Source organism: Cornus florida, unplaced genomic scaffold, assembly GCF_030987335.1.
Source record: "Cornus florida cultivar Cherokee Brave unplaced genomic scaffold, ASM3098733v1 CherokeeBrave_3.0.0_Hap2_Chr11, whole genome shotgun sequence".
Taxonomy (NCBI): Eukaryota; Viridiplantae; Streptophyta; class Magnoliopsida; order Cornales; family Cornaceae; genus Cornus; species Cornus florida.
In genome coordinates, this window is record NW_026775581.1 from 39,574,541 (window position 1) to 39,595,702 (window position 21,162).

Below are 21,162 nucleotides of genomic sequence, written 5' to 3' on the forward strand. Positions count from 1 at the left end.
AAAGGTATAATAATCAATTTATTAAGATAATCCTCTTTCTTTTTTTTTCCTTTCTTTTCCAAAACATGATTATTATTCTTCTCTTTCTTTTCTTTCAATAATCAACCAAGCACAATAAGAACACAACAGGAGATTAAAATTATCCTTCTTTTCCTTTTCTTTCGCTCATAACTAATGTTATCATTTTCCTTCAAATCCACTGTACGAAACACAGCCTAAGCGAGGTGCGCGTAATTTACTACAGTAATCAACCAAGCACAACAGGAACACAACGGGAGATTAAAATTATCTTTCTTTTTCTTTTCTTTCGCTCATAACTAATGTTATCATTTTCCTTCAAACTCACCACCGTGCGAAACACAGCATAAGCGAGGTACGCGTAAATTACTACAGTATTTATTTTACTGTCTCCACAACGAAGCTCAGCCTCAGGCATCGAAAAAGAAAAAGAAAAAGAAAAAGAAAAAAGAAAAACTCATCCTCCAAACAGAACACGTGACATCTCTCGCATAAAAAAGCCCTGCCTGCCTTAAAACAAGAAATCAATCGATAACGTTTAGAGGGAAATGGAGTGAAGAGAGATGCGGAGGATAAGAAGATGAGGGGTTGTGCAATTGTAACCGGTTTCACACTTGCTCCCCTCTACAAGCCTACTACTACTTCTTCGCTCTTCCAGTTCCCAACTTGGTCCTTTTCTACTCCGATTTTCATACTACCAAAAAGAACCAACAGGAACAGGTCTTTGTCTCAATTGAAGAGGCGTAATTTTTATGGGAATGCGTGTGACGAAAGTTTCGGTTGTGGTTGTGTACCATCATCTTCTCCTCAAGCAGAAGATGGCTTTGATGTTGATGACAACTGTTTTATAGTTGTGAATTTCTACCATTTTGTCTTCATCAAAGACCCAGAAGACGAGGTCTCCAAACACCTCTCATTCTTGCAGGTTCTATCTATTCCCATTCCCTCTTTTCTAAATTTCGTGTTAATGCCCTTCTCTCTCTATATATATACATGTCTATGTGTGTGTGTTTGTGTGTATATACTTCGCAAAGTACGCTCTTTAAAAAAAGTACTAATAATGTACATGTTTCAGAAAGTAAAATTCAGTGGGTTCTGTTACTTCCAGGTTATATCTGTATGTTCCCTCTTGACATGTCGCATTGGTTACTTTTTAGTGTTTTCTGCTCTTTATGTATGTACATCTATGTGAAATATCAGTTTTTAGAAAATTCCGTTTCGTGGGTGTGTATCACATGAAACAAATTCATTAGACTTGTCCCAAAAAAAGGTTAAAATTCATTAGGAAACGAGAAGGGGTTAAGAGTTGGAAAAATTCTGTATTCTACCCGCGTAGGTGATGTGTGCGCACCCTTGAAGCTGGAGGTTGATGAGAGAGTGGGCATGGGAAAGATTGTTCTTAAAGTGAAAGATGGCGGCTCAGTTTCAAAATTTATACTGCTGGAAGACAACTGGTGACGGCTTCCCTAATTGGCAGAGATGAGATCTCTCTGATACTGAAAGTTGAGTGGTGGCAAGTGGGGGGGGGGGGGGGGAGGGGGGGAGAATCGGAGAAAAGATGATGTTGTGAGGGTCGAAGCCAAGAAAGGTTGTCTGTGATTTTAAGTGGCAGAGTTCATAGATGAAGGGCGGTAGGGTAGGAAGGGGGCAGGGAAGAAGTTGATAGTGCTCAAATGGGCCTTGTACAACTGCTGGCAGTCATGGGGCCACGTGGACAACAACTTGATGTTGTAGCATGTGGAGGATATAATTGAGGATTGGGTGATGGGGAATGTTGAGGATGTGAGCAAGAACTTGGGGCTGACTAAAGAAGGGAGTGAAGAACTGGCCCAAAATCTTTTTATGTCCATTGAAAATGAGTGGAAAATCTCTAAGTAATAGCAGGCGCTTGAGATGGAAGATGAGCACATGGAGGGGTGAGAAAGAGCTACGAAATTTGATCTCGTATGTGAACTATGAAAGTAGGAGTGGGAAGGAAAGGAAGAGGGGTAGAGGAGGAAGGAAGGGGGAGGGGAGTGCCGTGTGTGCATATGAAGCTCCGAATCGTGCGGTGGAATGTCTAGGGTCTCAATGACCTTTGCAAAAGGAAGGTGGTGTCCTTGCGAAAGTGGGGTGCCCAGGTGGCGTGCTTGCAAGAGTCCAAATAGTTTGCACCCCAAAACTTTATCATCTTCTTACCATCCGGGGGGCTTGGATGGGATTGTTAGGATTCTATGGGTGGTCTTTTTGTAGATAGGTGGCCCTTGATGTTGAGGGTTTTGTAGGGGTATTTTGATCCAGTTAGATAAGCAATGGGCATCTAAGGTAGATGTAGAAAGTGGGAGATTTGCAGTCACTTGTCTCTTTTCATTGAAGGACGACTGCTGTATTGATATTCTCTGGGGTTTATTGCCCTTGAAGATGTGGAGAGGGGCTTCTTGTCGGAGGAGATTACATATGTTCACAGAAGTGGGATTTGTCCTAGTACATTGGAGGGGATTATGATGTGGTTGGGTTTCCCATTGAGAAATCTATCAGAGGTTAGTGGACTGCGGGGTTTTCTGAGTTCACTGATGCTCAACAGCCGATTGATTTATTGCCAGAAGGTGCTACCTTTACATGGTCTATTGGTAGATAAGACCCTACTATTTTTTCTCTGGACAAATTCTTAGTGTCAGGGATTGGGAAGAGAAATTTCCTGATGGTTGCGTAGGTGGATATGGTTAGACCAGTGTTGGATCAAAATCCAGTATTGTTGGATGTTGAGGTAAGGGTAATCTTTATTCATATTTGAATACGTGGCTTTGAGTTGTTGATTTAAAAACAGGTTGAAGCATCTGTTAGATGGCTATGATTGTGAGGGGTCAGTTTTACTTTAGTTAACAAGTTTTGTATGTTGAAAGTGAATATCAAGAAGTGGAATTGTGGTTGTTCGGCAACCTGGAATGGTAGAAGGACAGAGTAAGGACAAAAATCTCAGAGTTGGATTGCAAAGAAAGGGCGTTAGGGCTTTTCATGTTTAGAGTTGTAGGTGGGAGGAACGCAATGCAACGATTGGAGAGATTGCAGTGAGGGAAGAAGTGTTCTGTAGACAGATCTAGGGTTTTGTGGCTTGAGGAAGAGGACAGGAATATGAAATTCTTTCATCGGTTGACCAACCCTCATGGAAGATTATTATGAGAAATCCCCCTCTCTCACACTCGATCTTCAAATTTATTATCCTTTTTCTTCTTCTCTCCTCCTCTAACCCTAATGCTAATTTCTTACCCTAAATTTTACATGTTGTAACTTCGGGGAAGGTAAAGGCTGGTGGTGCTTCTTGAGGTGAGATTCTCGGCAGGAGTGGGGGTGTGGAAGTTCATCAGGAAGGGATGTGATGAATTTTTCAAACATATTTGGTTTAGAGTAAAGAGTGGGAGGCATATTCTGTTTTGGCTGGATGAATGGCGTGGAGGGAGACTATATCGGGTGCTTTCCCAAGTCTCTTTAGGATTGCATTCAACAGGTCATCTACAGTGGCAGATAGCTATCGCCTTGATAGCGGGAGATTGTTCTGGGACATTTAGTTTGTGTAGCATCTTCAGGATTAGGAAGTGGAGGACTTTGCTCAATTCTTGGCTTTGTCGCATAGTTAGCAGATAGGTGGAAAGGGAGAGGATGAGTAGATTTGGGTGGCGGCTACTCACGGAAAATTTGAGGTCCACTTTTTCTATAGGAGATTGGTGGATTTTTAGGGCCTTTCTTTTTCTTGGAAGGCCATTTGGCACACAAAAGTCCTGGTTAAGGTGGCTTTCTTCGGATGGACGATAGTCCTGGAGCGGATTGACGATCGATAACTTGTGGAGAAGAAGGCAGATTATTGCCAATTGGTATTGCATGTGCAAGAGGGATGAGGAGTCAGTGAATCACCTCCTCTTGCATGTCCAGTGGCTAGGGAGGGATGGGATTTGCTTCTTGCCCTGTTTGGAGTGAGTTGGTTCATGCCGTTTTCCACAAGGAGCGTGCTTGAAGCTTGGAGAGGGTGTGTAGCGAGGAAGTAAGGTTGAGATGCTTGGAGGGGGTTGCTCTCCTTTGCATGTGGTGTGGTTTATGGCAAGAGAGGAATATGAGATCCTTTGAAAGGGAGGAGACTCCTATTTGGGCATTCAAATCCTATTATATACTTGGTTCCTTATTATTATTAAATTTTTTTGAGAATGGTTGGTATTGTAAATTTGTGGAGGATCTCATGTATTTTTTTGGATAGCTTGAGGGTATAGTGATTCTTTTGGTCTTGGTGCAGTTGTAAATGAGATGCGCTCCCCTTTTGAGCACCTTTCAATGAATACTTTACTTTAAAAAAAATCATATATGGAAATTTTCTTAATAAATATAGGCTGAATATGCATGGGTAGAAACACACGTGTAGTATTGTTAGTCAATAGTAATGGAATTGACGTGTGTTCTAGTACTCTATCTAGGAACAAAAAAATGAAAAATGGGAAAAGGAAAGGGAGCAGGAACATTGTTTAATATGCATAGATACTGATCGTGTATTTCTTCTTCTCTTCTTTATTTTTCTTTTTTCGGAATGGATTTTTTCTTTCTTTTTGTATACTAATTATTTTGAAGTTCAATTCGAAGTTAATAGTTTATCTAAAGAAGAAAGTTGGACTTTTTAATATAAACCCAAATGAATTCCAAGATTGTTCCAACCAGCAAAATTCCATCTATTAGGATTGTGATTCATTAAATTCTAATTCATATAATTGGAATTCTTAATCAATTCCAATCCTACACAGCAAACGCACACTTAAGCTTAGAACAAAAAATTCCAAACTCCAAAATATGTATATGCTGATGGATGCATCTAATTTGATGAGCTTGACACTGTGGAAACTTGTGAAAATGTATGGAGAGCATGAAAATAATATGAGATTGTAAAAAATGACCAGAGACTTCAACTTTAAATTAGAACTCTATGTTGCAATATTCTCAGCAATGTTGCCCAAACAATGAAACAGGGGGAGGGGGGGTGGGTTGAATTGGGTCTTTTGGCAAGCTTAATGGCTTTTCGATTTAGCTCAGTTCTTGGTGTGCAAACAGATTATAACAGTGATATGTAGCAGATGCGAACAATACAGAGAATGCAAAACGCAAAAGATAAGGAGATAGAGTTAGAGAGATGCAAACTCAAGAACACCAAGATTTATGAGGTTCGGCTACCCTGCCCACGTCTTCGCCTCAAGAGCACCTCTTGAGGATTTCCAAATCACTATCTTGCTTCTCCTTCACGGGTGGAGAAGAAACCATTACAGTCTCCCTTCACATGTGGAAGTCTCCCTTCACATGTGGAAGACGACCTGAGAAACACCCACCTAGACTTCAAGAAGGTTACACCAATCTTCTATTCTATCTCTCTCAAAGATATATATATATATATATATATATATATATATATATATATATGTATGTATGTATATATGTCTATATATATCAGTTACAACACAACAATGGTGCCCCTCTTTTTACAATGAAAGCTCAGTTGAAATTCTAGCCGTTAGAGTACTTGTGAGACTATTTGGAAACAAGGCTGTAAAAGCGCGACATGAGAAGACGTCTTGAGCTTTTAACCAGACGTTGAGTCCTTTTAAGTCTGTCCTGGTGTGTTCTTGTTCCATTCCCTTGTATACGTCTTGTCTTTACAAGAAGATATTTTGTTGGCATTTTCTGAGATTTCAGAGCTCTCGCTCTTTGCCGATTCTACAAGGGGAAGACATCTTGTTGAAACATGTAGACATCTTGTTGGCACTTTTGGAGATTTCAGAGTTCTTAGTTCTTTGCCAACTCTACAAAGGGAAGATGTCTTGTGAAAACATGTAAAAGTCTTATGGCCAATACTTTGGCACTTACAATGCCTAGGCCCGTCACATGGTGAAGACTTCTAGTTCACTTTGAATTTTTGAATTTGTAAAGTTTTGGCACTGAAGTGAAAAGAAGTGACACCAAATGACTCTTTTGTTCTTTTTCATTGAAAAACGTTTAAGTACATGGGCTTAGTCATTTTTCTTAGGGACCTTAAAAATATTTGATTTCACTTTAAAGCCTAGGTCCTTCATTTTTTAAATCATAGGGGTTGAGCTTTGAATCAACATGAGACATATATTACTTTACAAGATTCTTGCTCTCACCAACCCCTTAGCTTCATTATCTTGAACTGATATTACTTTTAGTTTCATCTCCATGAACTTGATCCATATTTGAACTTGAGCATTATTTCCATCAATTCACTTTGTACTTGAGTTTATAGAATCTCTTGAAAATCACCACTCTCAAGTAGACTATCAAATTCTCATATTAATAGGTTGTCATCAAAATTACCAAGTTGCCCTTGGCTTTAAACCTTGGGGTTATCAGAAACATTACTTTGCTCTGACACATTAACATAGGGTATGTATCTAATATGCATGTAATTTGCTTATATTCATTAAGATCCAAAAACTTTATAATAACGATACACGAATGGTTTAGAATTGCTGACCTGCTGCTATCTGTCTTTTCATGATAAATTACTAGGGTCTTGACATACATGGTCGAATATATCTGAATGAGCAAGGGATTAATGCACAGGTATGGTTATTCTTCCCGCCCTTTTTTTTTTCTACCTCTATTTTATGCATGTACGGATTTTTTTTAATAGTGTAGGCAGCATCTCACACAATATAATTCTCTTGTGCGTACTTTGGTATGCTTGTGAGTGGATGCATGCCTGTATACTTGTCTTGTTGAGTATATCTGTGTGATCCTGCTTGAACTCAATAAATGCTCTTTAGTTTTAAGTTTCAAAATTGGAAGTAAACAAAGGGTGCGACGTGCAATTATTGCAGACTTAAACTCAAAACTTCCTTACACTCTTGAATTGACATACATTCTACCTTTTTTCAAGACTGTTACCTTGTGGAACCTCCATTTATTGAGGGCGCTGTGAGGGGTAGACTGTTACAAACCTAATTTTTGGCATCAGTTACAGAGGGGCTGCCACATGAGACATTTGTTTTTTCCCACAAGGAGGTAAATGGTCGAGTTATGTGGTGATTGTGCAATTCTTGGAGGGTCTCAAAGTAGCTCAGGTTACGGGGCCAATGTCATTGTTGAAAAAATGGAGATTTTGCGTTGCGGTTAGATGGGTAAGTCAGTGTTCAATGGGCTTGTGGCATATGACCATTTGATGTGAGAGATATTGAGTTACTCGAAGTTTCAGAACTGGAGATTAGATGGTCTGAGCTAATGCTTTGGCTAAGTTGGGAGCTTACCTATGGAGCAAGTTAGAGGTCACTTCTACGTTCCTTGAGTACTTTTTGTGGATGGTGTGGGTTGGAGTAGTCTATTCATATGGTATATTTTTATATGTTATTTTCCCTTCTATTTTGTTGATGTGGTCGGTTATGGGGACTTCATTTTTTTTGAGATCTGCTAATGCGGAAACAAATTGTTACTCCTTATATTTGTCCCGATGATCAATTTGCTGATATTCTTACGAAGTCATTAGTTTGGTGGTTCATTTTAGTGATTGTGTTTCAAGCTGGGCATGTTTAATCTGTATGCTCCAGCTTGAGGGGGAGTGTTAGATTGCTTTATTATCTTGTTAGGCATTATTGTAATATTGCTTGTTATTAAGGGCCTTACTATAATTTTGATTGTCTTAATATAAATAAGAGAGAGGGTGTAGGAAATACAAAGCCGTCAGATTTCATTCTGCAATCTCTCTCTTCTCTTCTCTTCTCTTTTCTGTAATCCTAGAAACACTTTTATATAATTATACTACAATGATGAGGAGGAATGGAATTTTAAATGTCCACTTTTTCATATATAATACTAAATTATTTATGCAGTTACATTTTGTTGTAAATCCTAGGATAAAAGTGACTTGTAGACCAAAAGATTTCCAGATTTATATGGTGTTGTACTGTCAACATATTTTTGTGAGGAAGTGAGGAGTCAGAAGTGTGTGTGAGGTATTATATCGGAAATGTTACTTAAGAAACACACATTTTGTGCAGATTCCTTAAGGCATTTTATAGTCTAAAACAGTCTCGTAGAGGATGGAGATAACTTTTAGTAGTGTGGCTATTAAGATGGTTTCCATAGAGTATTCAGGAATGCTCTTTTCTTTTTCTGTCTTAATTTTTATTTTTATTTTTTCTGTAACATTTAGATTTATTTATTATTATTATTTAATTTTTTTTTTTTTTTTTTTTCATTTTTCTTTTAATTGATATCCATGCTCACGCTTGAGCAACTGTAGGAATACGTTCACCGTGTTGATAGTCTTTCAGAAGTGAGTTTGGTCTTTATCTTCTTTCTATTTTCGATTTTCTATTGTCCCCCCCTCTTCCTCATGATAAGCATTCTTCCAAGATTCACTGGAGAGATGTAGTTATTATTATTATTATTTGATAAGTAAAGAGAGATGTAGTTATTATGCTAATCAAATTATTGAATAATGATGTTATTATGTAAATCTGTTGCAGGGTAGTTCTCATATTGTAGAATGCTATACATTTATATCCTTGTATTATTCTGACGTGCTTCAATGTGTGCAGTACAGTGGGCCATCAAAAGATTCTCTTGCATATGTTAAATGGTTAAGAGAAGACCACAGATTTTCTGATGTATTGGTTCAGATTTCTCCAGCTTTAGATGGGCATGCTTTCCCAAAGTTGAAGCTGCGGTATAAGCCCTCACTTGTACAGGCAAGCTACTCACTAATAACTTTTTCTCTGTTAATCTTACTTTTACTTTTCTATTAATTTTGGTCCTTCTTAAACATAATTTTCCTTTAAAATCTATTCTCAAAGTGATCTTACCTTTTCTTTGAGTCATTAGCTTATCCACATGATGCCAGTTCCTGTAAACTACAAATTTTTTCCTCATTGTTTTAATTGCCAAGACATCGTTATCTCAACAAGGGCTTAAAAGATAATGGATTCTTCAAGGTGGTGCTGAATTTTCTGAAATTCTCAGTCTACATGTTTTATCTTTCATGGGAAATGTTGTCTTAAGATTATGAAATTACCAATCTCATTAGTTTCACAGGAAATTATCAATCTCCTTTTTCTATAGAATATCAGTGGATCTCTCTAGCAAACAACAAATGAAAGTTGCAGCATTCCATTCTTTTCATCTAGTTCACTGAAAATAAGACAAATCTTGAACATTACCACTAAGGCAAGCCATGTCTTTATTGACGTGCTAACCTTTGTCTTCCTCGCTTCTATTATTCTCTTTATTTAGTGACTCGGACTTGAACAAGGGCCTATAGAAAGACTGATTCAAATAAGTTATACGTGAAAAATAGTCATTGGGCATGAATGAAAAGAAAATTGGATGGAAATGTAAAAGTACAATTTAAAATCTATTTTGTGTTCCAAATGAACATGGATGATTGTTTTGACAAATTGTTCTGTTGGAAAATAAAACATATACATGTGTGGTGTGGCATATGTCACTAGCAGGTGACACCTAACCATCTAACAACTCCTATGTAAAGAGGTGGGTTGTGGTTAAGAGAAGACAGAAAGGAAAGGAAAGGAAAGAGAAGAAGAGAAAGGAAAGAAAGGGGAGTAAAGGAGGAAACTTCTAATGCACTTAGTTTACCAAAATAACCCAATGAACATGTACCATGAGTTTTTCCAAGTAGATGTTCCATGTTGTCACACTTATCAAACTTATACAGAAGGTAGAATTCCTTGAGGTCGGATAGACGTGATAGGACACCCGACAGAGACATTATATCTTTTTGATAACAATTTCTCAAATCCAACCAATGTGGATGAGGCAACTGTTCTATTTATTGGACCTTCCATTTATATTTGAGATAATCAACAATCTTTAGTATTTTAGGTTTTTTAATTTCTTTAGGAAATATAGGTCCACCAACTCGTAATAGCATTGACCTAACACCTGAAGATTAACCAAATTTGAAAGTGATGATGGTAGTAGTTTTAGTCTATACAAATTTGAAACTTTAAGCTTTTCCATCCAATCAAAAAAGCTATTTGGTAGTTCTAGTAATAGTGAAAGATTGGTGACGTTGCATCTCAACACCAAGGTGCATAGCCTTCGGTAATCTAACTGTTCGGAAAACCGATAAACATTGTGGGAAACCTTAATGAGATTGTTGTGCAATATTTATAATCATCTTTTGACACTATCTTTTACCAGAAACACGTTCAGATCTTTTGATGCAATTGATATGGCAACATCTCGAATTACGTTATGCATTTTGACTAAATTTTCATTTCTACCTTTTAACAACAAATAAGATTTATTGAGTGTACGAACCAACGTATGTGCCCTGTCTCTTGTCTTTTTCATTGTATTCGAGTCTCGAAAAAATGCCATTCCCACTCCATGCCTCACCAATTCATCGTCAATAGAAATCTTAGCATCTTCTGGAAACAAACAGCAATGCAGAAAGCATGAATACAAATCTGTTTGCTTTAGATGGCTGTAGCTCCACTCTATATGAACACAATTTTTCTGTTAGTCTCAATTTAATCTCCTTGAGAATTCCTCAATTCTTCAAGTGCATCGTGAATACTCGAAAACAAAGATCTTGGGACTCGTGGTTATTCCTTTGATGGTTGAGCTTAATGTTTTAATGGAGAATGCTGAAATACTATATTTGCATATATTGGAAGGTTTAAGGAAGGTGCTTCACGAAAGAGACGAAGAGTGTTTTTTAGACTTGTAGTCACTTCAAGTTAAGAAATGTGACAACGTGGAACATCAACTTAGAAAACATCATGGACCATGTCCATTGGGTTCTTTTGGTAAACTAAGAAGTTGCAACTTATCAAAAAAAGAAAAGAAAAAGTGTAGTAGAAGTTGCACAATGTGGATTAATCAAGTATCTTCTCCCCTCCCACTACAAGAGGTCTTCCGAAATTGCAGGAGCTCGAACATAAAAATTGTGAGACATTTGAAGCAATACTTAGAGGTGTAAAGATGGGGGTTCTCAAAAGGAAAATAAGAATCTTATGGCATCCGACCATTGCCTCGTGGCATCCCTTGCGATAACAATCGCGGGATCAACCCTTGCAAGAGTCGCCAAAATGTGAAGGGGTAAAATCAAATAGGGTTCGGTGAAAGAAGGTGTGATGAGGGTGACTCGTACACATGACTGAGCCAAATTCGGAAAGAGAAAGGAGATGGAGTAGGCTGGGGAGAGAACGAAAGGCAAGAAAATGTCTGAGGGGCCTGAATCTCCTCTCTCATCAGAGCACTGTGCTATTTATAGAAGTCTAGGCACGTGTTAGTGATGAGGGACATTCCATGTGGCACCAAATGATTGTGTTGTGTGTCCTTTCCTTACAAAATTGAGGGATTGACAGAAAAACTGTCAGACATATCCGGAGTAGAAAGATTTGCAGGCATGCTTTTTGCATTGCTATTTGTTTACAGTAGATGCTGAGATTTCTATTGACAACGACTAGGTGAGGTATGTAGTGGGAATGGGGTTTCTTTAAGGCTTGGATACAATGAAAAAGCAAGAGACAAAGGACATATGTTGGTTCGTACCCTCAAGAAATATTATTTGTTGTTGGAAGGTAGAAATGAAAACTTAGTCTAAGTGCATGACGTAATTCGACATGTTGCCATATCAATTGTATCAAAAGATCCTAATGTGTTTCTCTTAATAGACGGTGTTAAAGTTTGGTCGGAGAAAGATGATTATAAATGTTGCAGAACAATCTCATTAAGTGCTTCACAATATTTGTCGGCTTCTCGATCAGTTAGATTGTCAAGCATTACACACCTTAGCGTTGAGATGCAATATCACCGGTCTTTCACTTGTATTAGAACTCCCAAATAGCTTTTGGTACTGATGGAAAAGCATGAAGTTTTGGATTTGTATAGACTAAAACTACTGCCATCATCACTTTCAGATCTTTTTAATTTTTGGGTGTTGGGTTTATGCTATTGCGAGTTGGTAGACGTATCTTTCCTCAATAAATTAAAACCAAACAGGGTTCGATGAAAAAGGGAGTGATGAGCTCTTGAATGCTTTCTAATATATTTTTACTAGGGCTGATCACGGATCGGATCGGTTCGGTTTTAGATAAAATTCAAACCAATCCGGTCCTTACGGATTGGCTAAATCTGAAATCGAACTGATCCGTGGGGACTCTCAATCCGAACCAAACCGATTCGTGAAATAACGGAGATTGGTTTGGTTCGGTTCCCACGCATTGGGCTTGACAGAACACAACTAAGAAAACTGAAATTAGAGACAAAATACTATTTTCGTCTAAGTCATGCATGAATTTAAAGGGAAAAAGAGAACCTGTTATTGTTAACTCTGTTTTGAAATACTGATTTTCGTCTGAGTCATGCATGAAACTCTAAAGACTATACATATTATTAAATGGGCTATGAGAATGACAAGGTAGAATTGAAACTAAGTGACGAGATGGAGCAATCAAGATTTTTTTTCCAGAAGAGAAGAACAAAAATTCATAGAAGAAAATAATGAAAAACTTATGAACTCACTGGAAATTAGATGTAGATGAAGAGGAAATGATCGGCCGACGTAAATTGGAGATGCTTGTCTGGGTTCCATAAGAGACCGAGAGTATTGGGTAACTTGGGCCTTCCATGAGAGACTGTGAGCAGAGCAGTGGGTTTGTGGGATCAGATGAGACTTGATAGGAGGCCAGAGATGCATGCAAATGAAAGGAATATAAAAACTAAAAAGTGTAAAACGCTAAGCCATAAAGCAGTAAAGCATCTTGGGTTCCTAAAACAATAAAACTTTTGAAAACTTAATGATTAAAGAAAACAAAAACATCAATAATGTATTATGCATATACTGTATACTATACATGTTATATAATATATGTATATTAGTTCTACGGATTGGCCACAGATCGGTTTACGGATTGGTTCGGTTTTTTCAGCACCTAATCCGTTAACTGATCTGGTCACTACGGATTACTAATTTTTCAATCCATCACCGAACCACGATACTAGAAAACTAAACCGAACTGCACAGATCGGATCAGATCGGTTCTGTTTAGCGGATTGACGAATTATTTGAACACCCCTAATTTTTACTTAGCAAAAAAAGGGAAAGAAAAAAGGGGTGACTCATACAAATGGAGGACTGCATCCATTATATTGTGTGATCAACGTATCCCATTAAGATTGAAAGGGAAGTTCTATAAAACGACTATTAGACCAGGTATGTTTTATGGGACAAAATGTTGGACAGATAAAGAAACAATAAATTAATAATATTTCGATGTATATGCGGCATGATAAGAAAGGATATAATTAGAAATGAGCACATTCTTGAAATGGTTGAAGTATCACGAATTGGAGGTAAATTAGTAGAAAATTAATTAAGATGGTTTGGACGTGTAAAAAGAAGACCACTTAGTGCTACAGTTAGGAAGTTAAGAGGGGTTTGGAATTGGGAAAAAGATTTCGTTGAGTCATGCTTTTTACAAGTTGGAAAGGTTTGGGTAAGTATGGGACTTGCAGCAATCTGATATGTGCTACTACCTCAATGTTTGTGGCAGTGTGTTTGGTGGGAGAGGAGTAGGCAATCATTTGAAGGAGTTGAAACGCATCTTTGGAGATTCAAGCATTCAATGTTGAGTTGTTTGTATTTCTGTATTTCAAGATGGTCTTCAATTTTGACTGATTCTTTTTTTGATTTGATGAGAGACATGAAATTGAAATTTCTTTTTAAGTAGATCATATACACCCAATGTACATGGGTTGCGCTTGCTCTGGTACTTGATCTATAAATATACTCACCTAAAAATAGTGCAGTTTTAGGTTGTATTGTTGCTTTTATTTTATTTTTGTGTATTGAACTTTAAAAGTTATCTTAAGACTAACCTAGTTAGCACATCTATATGATTGACCTTGGGCGGTTTGAGTTATTCTTTAGCACGGAGGCAGGGGCGGAGCCAGGATTCTACGTTTTTTGGGAAAAAAAAATAAAAAAGCTAGCATTCTGTGCATCCACGTTTTTTTTTTTTGTTAAATAAAAAAATTCACGAATTTAATATTAATTTATATATCATTGGGCCTCTATGTATACAAGAGGATTAGAAAACCAAAAAAGAAAAATAGGATTGGGATTTTGAAGAATGAAAAAAGTAGTCAGTTTTTTAATTTTAAAAAAAAGAGAAATAGATGAAAGAGGATTAGGAGAGAATAGAGACAATGAACTTAAATATTTAATTTTTATCTTTTCCCCACCATTGAACCTAATTGCAAGAATCCATTAAAGCTTAGACCGTTGCTTACCTGGTTGTGTTTGCCATTAGTGCATTCCAACTTTATGCTTTGTTACGTAGTTTTGGGTTATATTACATATATTATATATTATCATATAATATTAGACTAAGTTAATATTTTATTATTATTGGGACTAAGTTAATATTTTATTATTATTGGGTTGAACTTAAAATAAACTAAGCGTTTTGTGTAATTGGATTGGGTTAATATTATATCATAAGAGGGATAATTTTTATTCCTACTGGGTTGGGCTTAAAATAAATTGAATTATGAGTTTGATGTATGAGCTGATATATTTATTAATTTGCTAGTGTATTTGGGCTTTAAAATTTTTTTATATTAATATTGGGTTTAAAGTTGCTAAAAGTCTATGGTTGACTTTTCTCTCTTCTCTCTCTACCCTTTTTGACGTTGGAGTCTTTCACTCCGGTGTTTGCTGTTTTTGGTTGTGCTTTCTGTTGCTGGACTTCTGGCTTCTTTGGTAGGGATTTGTGATATGCAACGATCGTGACTCTACCACGCCTCAACTTCCATGGAGAAATCAAAAGTTGTTCCATCGGCAATGATATGGTTTATAGGGTTGATCATCAAAGTATAATGGAACGAGAATCTGCCTTGCGATCATGTTTGGTTGGCCGTTTTGATCGAGATGTGGGATGTAATGAAGGGATTAAGGCGTGGGCGACGAAATCTTGGAAGGTATTGAGTGGGGTGAAAGTTTCTTCCCTACCCGACGACCTACTCTTGTTCAGGTTACCATTGGAGGCGGACGCACTAAGGGTATTAGATGAAGGGAGGAAGAGATGGGGCGACGCTACTTTATCCATTGACATTTGGTATTTCGCGGTGGGTTGTTTTGCAGTGAAAGATTGAGAAATGCGGAGGGTGATGTTGTTTGGTTTGCCCCTCCATCTTTGGTGCCACAAGTTGTTCGAAGCAATTGGAGACTTATGTGGTGGATTTCGAGGTGTGGAGGCGGACGTTTTGGCGAGTGGTGAGAGAATCCTTCTCTATGTTGCCGCCGGAGAAGTGATGCCGGAGTTTGTTTTCGTTAAAGACCAGCGAGTGGCCTTTAAGGTCAACTTGATAGAGGAAATCTCACCTCGCATCCTTCCGAAGTCCTATTATGGCGTTGGTGAGAGTCCCCACCTCTCGTCTGATGCAACGATTATTGAAGGATGCCGCCGGAATTTGCAAACCCATCTGGGCCTCCAAGGAAAGAGGCGAGTGCCTGTCAACACGCCAGATGCGAGTAAGGAAGGCAGATCCAAGAGCCGTATCAATCACGCCCTCAGTCAATGCCTTTCATCACTTCGTAATGATTGCTTCAACGGTTACCAACCACGCGGACGAGAACGTGGCATTACGGGAGCCTTTCATGTAGTGGCCTCTGATGGGCCCAAGTTTGGATCCGAAGCGTATTCTGGGCCTGCTAAGATAAATGGGCTGTTAGTTCATTATGGTCCACAGGCCACGAAGGAGCTTAAGAGGGTTGTTATGTGGGGGCCTATCAACCAATTATCTATTTCTTTTCTGAATTACAAGCCCAACCCACACTCTATGCCCAAGCCCAGCCACGAAGTAGATAAGTTACGACTTGGGCCACAAGTGAGCACTTCAAAAAGAAAGGTTATTTGGGAGCCAATAACTTGATTTCAGTTTATTTTCTTAACACCAAGCCCAACTCACGTGTCTCTACAGAACTTAGCAATCCTCAGCGTCATCATCTTAACGGCACCATTGCAACTTCATGGAACTCGCCGGAGAAGAGGAGATGGATGAATCTCTCTGCTGCCAAGGCTGGTGTAAGATCTGTTGAGAAGGTTTTTCGTCATTCTCAGTGCTGCACCAGCATATCAACTTCGTCCTTTCCTGACACTGCACTGCCGAAGGGAAGAATTTCTAGATTTTGTCTCAGGATTCTCATAGAAATCGTCATGGACTTAGATGGTCTAGAAAAGAAAAGCAGAAGTGGACTAAAACTAACGATCCAGGTATGTCCTGAGCTTTACACCCTCATAGCTCCTTCACTGCTCCATCTTCTTCTTCTATTCCTTGTGAGGTTTTGAGGAGTGATGTAGTTGAGACGGCAACGGAGAAGAGGTGTGGGCTATCAGTTTCACATACTGGACCTGAAGTTGAGAATGGGTTGAATACGGAAGGGAAGGAAGTCTGCGAGTCTGTTTTTTTCTGGGCAAATGGACCTAGCTGGTTGTGCAGTCAAGGACTTGTCTGAGGGGGTTACGGTCTGTGTGGGGAGAGACCTCCATTTTCAGTTATCCAATGATGAGGCTTTGGCTTTGTTCAAAGAGCTTCGATTGCGTGTAGCCTTGAAAGGTCTTAACTGCTTGCCATTTGCAGGGGCTGAGGAGAACGAGCCGGTTAGATTCGTTGGAATGGGCGATTTCGCTACAGAATCGGATACTACGCATGAGAATGGAAGAGATATTAAAGAGGAGATGGATGATGACTTAGGGTCTATCCAACAGGTTTGCTCTGATGAGCTTGCCCCTTGCTTGGAGAATGATTCTGACATATCAGTGGAGGAACCACTGGTTGTTGTGTGACCCAACTGTTATGAAGAGGCTGCTGATATGGGAAAGGATTGGGTAGTCGATAATATTGGAGTCACTAGCGAGCTGTTGGGAGTCTCATCAGAGGGCAATGACGACCAGACTTTATCCATCCTTCAAGCAATTGTGGAAGGAAGAGAGGTCGCAGTGACCAATGAAGTCATGAACACGAGGCCTTTATCGTCCTGGAAAGGGGCACTTGAGGTCAAGAATCTCATCTCTTATGTCAATTATGAAGGGAAGAAAGGGGCGGTGAGGGAAAGGGGAAGGACCAGAAGTAGGAGTATAACGAAGGGAGGAGGGGAGATAATTTTATTTGGTTTTTAATGAAGTTACGAATCATTACATGGAATATTCGTGGTCTTAACGACCCGAACAAGATTAGGGTGGTAAAGGTAGCTTTAAGGAAGTGGGGGCCCAAATTGCTTGTTTGCAAGAAACCAAGTTGGCATTCATTTCTAATGGGGTGGTTAGGAGTCTGTGGGGTGGAAGGTTTGTGGAATGGGAGGCCTTGAATGCTATAGGTACTTCGGGTGGAATTTTAGTTACGTGGGATAGTAGATGGCTGTCTAGGATATATGTGTGGATGGGGAGATTTTCCGTGTCTTACGAGTTTCAGATGGAATAGGACAATTTCAGATGGGTCTTTTCTGGGGTTTATGGACCGGTCTTTTCAAGGATTGTGGTCTCTCCCTTGGTGCTTGGGTGGGGATTTCAATTCAGTTAGATCCCCGGTCGAGAGGTTTACAGGGGGAAGGAGGTCTTCTGATATGGATCAGTTTTTTGACTTTATGGATGAGCATTTTCTCATTGATTTACCAATGGAAGGTACAGCCTATACCTGGTCAAATGGTAGGGACCCAGTCACTTTTTCAAGGCTGGATCGATTTTTGATTTCCGGGGAGTGGGAAGAGAAATTCCCAGATGCTGTTCAGGCAGTTTTGGCAAGGGTAAGTTTTGATCATGTTCCTTTGGTGTTGGATTGTGGGGGTTTGTGTTCTCGAAGATCCCCGTTTCGGTTTGAGAACATGTGGCTGAGAGTGGAGGATTTCGAAGGGAAAGTTTGGTCTTGGTGGGAGGGAGTTTCAGTTACAGGTTCGCCTAGCTTCACGTTAACAAAGAAGTTAAGAGCTCCCAAATTCGATCTTAAGAAGTGGAATAAGGATGTTTTTGGGAATCTTTAATGGAGGAAGAATAGAGCCCTTGTTGAATTCTCTGAGATTGATCGTCTTGAAGAGGCGGGTGGGGATGTGAAGGAACAACGTTCTAGGAGACCCTCCTGTCAGGCAGTTTTTGTTGAGATTGCTAGTATGGAGGAGATTTCGTGGAGACAAAAATCCCGGGCTCTTTAGCTAAAAGAGGGAGATCGCAGCACAATTTTTTTTTTCATAGACTCGCTAATGCTCACAGAAGGAGTAATCATATAGGACGAATTCGGGTGGAAGGTGTGGAGCTGTGGAGGGAGGAAGAACTGCGTAATGGGATCGTTTCCTTTTATCAGAAGCTTTACTTAGAACCGTTAGCATGGAGACCTAAACTTGATGGTCTCCACTTTGAGGCTATATCGGAATTGGATAGAGATGCGCTTGAGATTCCTTTTATTGAGGATGAAGTTCTACAGGCTTTATCAAGTTGTAATGGGGACAAAGCTTCGGGGCCTGATGGGTTTACTATGCGGTTTCTAATGGAAAGTTGGGCAGTTGTGAGAAATGAGGTGATGGGTACATTTCAGTAGTTTCATTCTACTGGCGTTTTTGAGAAGTCGCTAAATGCGTCATTCATTGCCCTTATCCCTAAGAAGGGAGGCACTTCAGACATTAAAGACTTTAGACCAATTAGCCCAGTGGGTTGTATTTACAAACTCGTGGCTAAGGTTCTTGCCCTTAGGATGATGAAAGTAATGGATGGGATTATCTCGGATTCCCAGAACGCTTTTGTTGGAGGAAGGCAAATTCTCGATTCAGTTCTTATTGCAGGCGAATGTGTGGATTCCAGAATGCGTAGTGGGGTTCCCGGAGTCTTATGCAAACTTGACATTGAGAAAGCATATGATCATGTGAATTGGAATTTCCTTCTTTACTTGCTACAGAGAATGGGGTTTGGAAGCTGTTGGAGGAATTGGATTGAGACTTGTCTTTCGTCTGTCAAGTTCTCGGTTCTTGTGAAGGAATCTCCTGTTGGTTTCTTTGGGTGCACCCGGGGCTTAAGACAAGGAGATCCTTTGTTGTCTTTCCTTTTTCTAATTGTTATGGAGGGCTTGAGCTGACTTATACGAAGGGCAGAGGATCTTGGTCTTATTAAGGGCTTTAGAGTGGGAAGAGATCTAGTCCATCAGGTGGAGATTACTCTCATCTTCTTTTCGCGGATGACACCCTGGTTTTCTGTGATGCTGATGTGTCGCAACTTAAATATTTGAGGTGTATCCTGGCATGTTTTCAGATTGTTTCTGGGTTGAAGGACAACGTGGCTAAGAGCTTGCTTGTCCCAGTAGGGGATGTTCAGGATATTTCATCTTTATCTGCAGTCCTCGGGTGTAGGGTTAGTTCTTTCCCCATTCCTTATTTGGGTTTTCCCCTAGGGGTTTCTTCCAGGAGAGATAGGCATGCAAAGAGATGGAAGAAACAATACTTGTCTAAGGGGGTGTAAAGTCCCTCTTATTAAGAGGACTTTATCGAGCCTTCCCACATATATATATATATTTTATCTATGTTCCAAATTCCACGCTCCATTGTTGAAAGGATCGAAAAAAATCAAAGGGATTTGGGGCAGAAGGGGCGAAGAGTTCAAGTATCACCTTGTTAGATGGGAGCAAGTTTGCAAGCCCATGAAGTTGGGTGGTCTTGGAAGGTTGGTTCCTTTTAATCAAGCTCTTTTGGGTAAATGGTTATGGAGATATGGGAGAGAAAGACATTGCCCTTGGCGAAGGCTAGTTTCATGTCGGTATGGAGAAGAGAGTGGTGGTTGGTCTACCGGTCTGGTTCATCTTGCGGGAGGAGTTGGGGTGTGGAAATCCATCCGGAAGGGATGGGATGTTTTCTCTACTCATATCAGGTTCAAAGTTCGTGATTGCAGATGCGTTCTTTTCTAGGAGGATCTTTGGTGTGGTGACCAACCATTATCTCATACTTTTCCCAGATTATACAGTATTGCAGTTGATAGACACGCCTACGTAGCTGACTGTTATTGGCTTGATAGTAGTGGGATTATGTGGGATGTGCACTTTAGGCGTTCCTTTTAGGATTGGGAGCTGGACGAGGTGCGTGTTCTTCTAGATTTGCTGTATAGGGAGGAGGCAATTGGCAGAGGTAGTGACGATCTAATATGGATTCTCTCTTCCCATGGTCGTTTCGTAGTGCGATCTTTGTTCTTATGTCTATCTAATTTTGTTAGTCTTGACTTTTCGTGGAAGACCATTAGGCGTTCTATGGCTCCAACTAGGGTGGCATTCTTTGTTTGGACTGTTGTATGGGGTAAGATACTAACGATTGATAATTTGAGGAAGCGGGGTAACTGTTTTGTTAATTGGTGTTGTCTATGCAAGCAAGATGGTGAGTCAATTGATCATATCCTTATGCATTGTCTTGTGGAGTACGTTTGCTGGAATCTTATTCTTGGGTTGTTCGGTATGCGGTGGGTAATGCCACGTTCTTCTAAGGATTTGATTCAAGCTTGGAGAGGATGTCGTGTGAGTAGAGGTGTACGCGATTATTGGAGAATTGTCCCACATTGCATTTGGTGGTGCATCTGGAAGGAGAGGAATAGTAGAATGTCCAAAGGAAAGGAATTGTTCACGGCGACTTTAAAACTCTATATTGTTCGTTCTCTTTTTAGTTACGTGAAGAGGAGCTCTTGTTCCTCTTCCGATGATTTAATTATTTTTTTGGATTCTTTGGGACCTTAGTCCCCGGTTCCACTTCTGTATAAGAGGGACGCATTCCCCTTTTGAATGCCTTTTTATTTTGTTATAACTTATTAAAAAAAAAAAAAAAAGTTGCTAAAAGTCCAATCTAAAATTTATTTGGGGGGGCCAAGTATGGAGTTATACATATTTGTTTTTGTTGGGCCATATAATAATAGACATTCTCAAAAATTTTGGTTTTGTGTTTGTTGGGGGGGGGGGGGGGGGGGGGGGGGGGGGGGAGGGGCATGATACTAAGTAGGGAATCTCTTTTTTGAAAGATACATATGCATGTTCAAATGTTTTTTCAAAGCAAAGACACATCTATATATACACACACACACAAAGACATATCTAAATAGTAGGTTTGTCTCCTGTCTTCCCTCCCTGCTACCAGCA

At 39.4% G+C, this 21,162-nt stretch overlaps 1 protein-coding gene across 6 annotated transcripts in view; it reads left to right on the forward strand.

The window, feature by feature from the left end:
* The first annotated feature begins 523 nt into the window (after positions 1 to 523).
* Positions 524 to 21,162, forward strand: part of LOC132286465 (rhodanese-like domain-containing protein 8, chloroplastic) — an 87,567-nt gene continuing 66,928 nt past the window's right edge. For 4 of the 6 annotated variants that reach the window (XM_059788807.1, XM_059788805.1, XM_059788808.1 and 1 more), the window contains exons 1-3: positions 524 to 943; positions 6,553 to 6,606; positions 8,580 to 8,729. In XM_059788807.1, coding sequence (XP_059644790.1) covers positions 599 to 943; positions 6,553 to 6,606; positions 8,580 to 8,729 — 549 coding nt within the window. In that variant the 5' untranslated portion in view covers positions 524 to 598. The remainder of the gene's footprint in view (positions 944 to 6,552; positions 6,607 to 8,579; positions 8,730 to 21,162) is intronic. The other 2 variants (XR_009472788.1, XM_059788803.1) reach the window with 1 other exon arrangement.